This window comes from Nannochloropsis gaditana, assembly GCF_000240725.1.
Source record: "Nannochloropsis gaditana CCMP526 unplaced genomic scaffold scaffold475, whole genome shotgun sequence".
Lineage (NCBI taxonomy): Eukaryota > Eustigmatophyceae > Eustigmatales > Monodopsidaceae > Microchloropsis > Microchloropsis gaditana.
This window is the reverse complement of record NW_005803478.1, coordinates 14,069-17,981: the sequence shown is the minus strand read 5'-3', so window position 1 is coordinate 17,981 and position 3,913 is coordinate 14,069. Positions and strand designations below refer to the sequence as shown.

Below are 3,913 nucleotides of genomic sequence, written 5' to 3'. Positions count from 1 at the left end.
GGGAGGGCGGGGAAGAGGGCGACCACGTGCCTGCTGGTCGTTGTCCATGTAGTCCACCTCCGCACGCACGCCCGCCCGGTCGAAGGAAGCGTCTGCCGACAATCCGCTGCGTCCCGGATTGGTTGCCGGGGCCCGGTCTGGGGTCCACGCAGCGAGGGAGGTGCGGCTGACTCGAAGGCTCGGGCGTGGGGCCAGGGGGAGGAAAGCGGAGGCTGGAGGAGATAATTGCAAAGGAAGGGGAAGAGGAAGGGAGCCAACGTATGCATGTGAGGAATGGGATAAATGTGGGCGGATATAAAATCGGGTGGGGGGAGCATGCATTTCACGGAAGGTATATGTGTGTCAGAGAGCGAGGTGCCTGTACACGACGCAGGACGAAGGGCAACTCGTCCACCCGGGGATGTGAAATGACACACAGGACACGGGACCAATTGTCGGGCATATGCACAAGCCATGCACTTCTTTTGCAGGGTTTGCGTTGTCAAGTCCGTCTTTATCGAATTCACAGCCCGCCAGCAATCCTCACGCTCCCGCATGATCTGCTCGAGCCTCCTTTCCACCTTGTCCCCTTCCTTGACTCACCAAGCGATATCGAGGCCGCGGCCGTGGTCAATGCAAGAAAAAGCTTCATGATTGTGTGCCTGCTTTTCAAAGATGAGAGGGCTTCACGGTGAAACAAAGAAGATGCATAAAACACATGGACGGCACGGGGGGGGACATGCACTTGAAGATCTCGAGCTTCCTCTTGCGGACGTCCTGTTTATCAAACAGTAAAGCTGTCACATTGAACCATCAAATGACGTGTACCGACCCATTCAAGCTCCGAAAAAAATAGTGACGCTGTACTCAGCAACCGCGAGGAAGTCTCCCACCCTCCGATACTTCCACAACGTGCTTTTTCAACGCCTAGATCATGGCTTCAGCTTGGGAGGCAGCGGACGGCGGCCGGTCCATGCTGCGAAGGAGAAAAATTGCGCGAAAACCTCATACTGCCAGGTGGAAAATAGCGCGAAACCCTCTCCGTGCCGATCCTTACGTCCCCAATTTCGCAAGGGAAAATCGTGGCCCGACTGGAAATCGTGGCACAGGTGCTTTTATGAGAGATATAGTCAACCCAAGAAATGGTGCGAGGTCATTGCTCTTTGCTGATACAATGATGGAGGCAGTGCATGACAGGATGTCGATTTCGTATCCCCGTCTTTCCCCTTCCCGTAGCCGCTTCTGTATGGGGTTAGTGTTATTTGCATACAAGCATCCATTGCCGTGGCGGGCAAGTCACTGTGATCTATTTCCAATTAAACCGGATATATGAGGCGTATGCTCGCCTTATGGGCTTGCGATGGAGGGCTCAAAGGGCATCAGTGGTCAGTGACACTGACAAAACAGAGAGACAAAGCAAAATCAACAAATTTTCACGTTGGAGAGGAAAGAAACTCAGTGCAAACATATGCTCAGGTCAACATCTCGCTAAAAAGTTGAAACTTTCTTTAATTCTGCAGGTGATTCACGATTCTGTGCCACGGCTTAGTCTTACTTACATACCTTGAACCTCTCTTCGATGCCCGTCCGTCCAAAATTTGTCACATTTGCCTCTTTCCACTTCAACGATCCACCCGTTGAGGTGACGACCCTTTTCATCTTGATCCGCATCCAGCATTTTTGAGTTATGTCATCCCCATGTTGGTTCTCAATTATTTCCCGGTGGAGGCATAACCCCTCCCTCCGACCCGCTCTGTTGCGATTGAAACTCCGCGAACCTGAAACCTGCCCTCGACGTCAGCTTGAGATATTTCTCCGCGCACTTCGAAACGCAAGACAATTCGGTGTCGTCCATTTTCTTGGAACGGAAGCGCTGAGATGGCAGGGGAATGAAAGGAAAGAAGAAGTGGGGTTCAGCGGCTCGAGAGACGAAGACCCGCACACAGAGACTTTATTTGAGACCACACCTCATGCGACCACCCGTTTGCAAAGCGTTCATATCAGGAACTCATTTGAGGGGCGCATAGCGCAGCACAAATAAAAGCCTGGAAAAAGGAGGCCATTCCACGCAGGACATCATACAGAACAGCACCGAGGAGCAAAGAAAAAGAAGCAGACTTTGCTGGTACCAGGCGCAACTAAGCATGTTGTTCCAACGCACCGTGACGCATTCCTTGAAACAGCGTTCTACCAGCCGATTGTACATCCTGTTATTTGATTTATGCACATTTGTAAGGGATGCCTGATATGTCATCCATTCTCGTACCTGGCGTACCCTGCTCTCTGTTTTCTTGCACCCTGTTACCCCCTCTTGAACCTCCCTCCTCCCCGTCAACACTTACAGCAAAGAGTCCTTGACCTGCAACTCCTCCAACGTGCGCATAAACTCTTGACGTTGATGAGGCGGTATGTTTTGGATGGGGTTCATGGTGTCACCCGTAGATTTTAACTTCAGAACCTGGTGGCAGCACGACACACGCTAAGCAGGAAAGGTGGGAGGGCACAAACCAAGCAAAAAGGTTTGTAAAACCCCAAGACCCTGCACCTGAAAAACGGGGGGAGATCTGATGGGAAACTAGGGTATTTATGGACAGGGAACATTTCTTATGCATGGTGGCGGCTGTCTGCAGTGCTTGACGCCAAGTTTCAGACAGCAGCTTTCCTGCCCGGCCCTTGTGGCCAGCGTCACGTCCATGCCAAACATGTGCAAAATTGACCAGTGTCTTCTTCCAACACGCACACACGTCACGGTCGTCCTCCCAACATCCCGTCTTGCGACCGACACCCGTGACGGTCGGTTCCGCCCGTGCCCACGGCTTTACTGGTGTTGGTGAGCAAAATCGCTTTTCATGATCTTTGGCGCCGAGGCCGCCCCGGCGTGGGGCAAGATATGCATCTAGGCAGCGCGCGCGGGGAATGTAATGCCTTTTGCAGGCAAATGCATGGATGCCGTGTCTTGCCCGCCGAAACGTGTTCGTGGTGGTGGCGAAACACACACTTGTCGGGCGTGCAGGGTGGAAGACGAATGGTATCGTGTAGATTCTGCCTATTCGAATTGGGAAGGCAGAAGGACTGTGGCGAGGCAATATGGCGCGTCGCGTTCCCGATCTCAGACCTCTTCATCAATTTATGCCTCCCTCATTCCAGGTACTTCCCAAGGTATACGGATACTGCGTGGTCGAGCAGACAAAATTCTGCCGTCTTGACAGTTGGGAGACCCTCGCATCCGAAGTGGTTACGGCAGGGTAGCTTTTCGTCTCGTGTACCTCCTCCCTCCACTGCGCCTTTTTTCCAGGCAACTGCAGATTTTCCTGTATTTTGGCAACTGTCAGCACGCTGCGATAATAATCCTTGGCCAGTGGAGAAACCACAAAGTTAACACCATTCCTTTTGCTGCGCGATTCTTAGCATGTCCTTTCTGCCTGTTCCACTCGCTTCCCTGTGGGCGGGAACGCAAGAAGGCCTGCAAAGTCTAGCGGGCACAGCACAGAGCCAGGACTGGGCGCACCTTGCAGAATACCTGATGCTGCCAGTCTCCAAATACCTGTGGTTGTTCCCCGACAACGTGAAGAGTGGAGTGGCCCTCACCGCCGCCCAGCAGGGAGACAGGTAAACGGAAGGCATGAAGGATCCGTTGAATCATGTGATGGGGAAGGAAGGGGATGCAGTCGAGGTCAAGACCTCTGTGCCAAGCGCACAGGGTCTCCGTCCTGGCAGTGGACTGGAAGGGGTTCGAAAGGCCTGGGGGAGCGACAGCCTGGTCGGCGTCTGAACACCCCGGTCAGCCACCCTTTCACCGTGCCCTCCCTCCCTCCCTCTCTCCCTCCCTGCTTCCCTCCTTCGGTGAACCAGGCTTTTCCCATCCTCGCATCACTTGGTCTACGGGGTGTGGGTGGCTGTGGTCCTATGTTTTTTGCGGGCAGTTTTGGACCGG

The 3,913-nt window shown here is 53.5% G+C and overlaps 2 protein-coding genes across 2 annotated transcripts; one reads left to right on the top strand and one right to left on the bottom strand.

The window, feature by feature from the left end:
* Positions 1-1,462: 1,462 nt before the first annotated feature.
* On the bottom strand, positions 1,463-2,527 carry NGA_0240600 (tim10 ddp zinc finger domain-containing protein). Its single transcript, XM_005854516.1, has 3 exons — positions 2,322-2,527; positions 2,141-2,186; positions 1,463-1,852 (listed from the first exon to the last, which is right to left on the bottom strand). Exons 1-3 carry the CDS (start codon positions 2,405-2,407, stop codon positions 1,688-1,690), a joined length of 297 nt encoding a protein of 98 aa, XP_005854578.1. The 5' UTR covers positions 2,408-2,527; the 3' UTR covers positions 1,463-1,687.
* Positions 2,528-3,123: 596 nt separating this feature from the next.
* On the top strand, positions 3,124-3,913 carry NGA_0240900 (uncharacterized protein; the record flags this gene model as incomplete). The annotated part of the gene is made up of 2 exons (XM_005854519.1): positions 3,124-3,588; positions 3,832-3,913. Coding segments are annotated over exons 1-2 (282 nt in total), but the record flags the coding sequence as incomplete, so codon positions are not given.

Bases quoted from the DNA above. Each gene is read 5' to 3' on its own strand.
- NGA_0240600 (XM_005854516.1), bottom strand. From the start codon at position 2,407: ATGAACCCCATCCAAAACATACCGCCTCATCAACGTCAAGAGTTTATG. The intron at 2,187-2,321 runs GTAAGTGTTGAC...ATCAAATAACAG, and splicing joins CAGGTCAAGGACTCTTTGCT to GATGTACAATCGGCTGGTAG. The intron at 1,853-2,140 runs GTGCGTTGGAAC...CTGCCATCTCAG, and splicing joins GTTTCAAGGAATGCGTCACG to CGCTTCCGTTCCAAGAAAAT.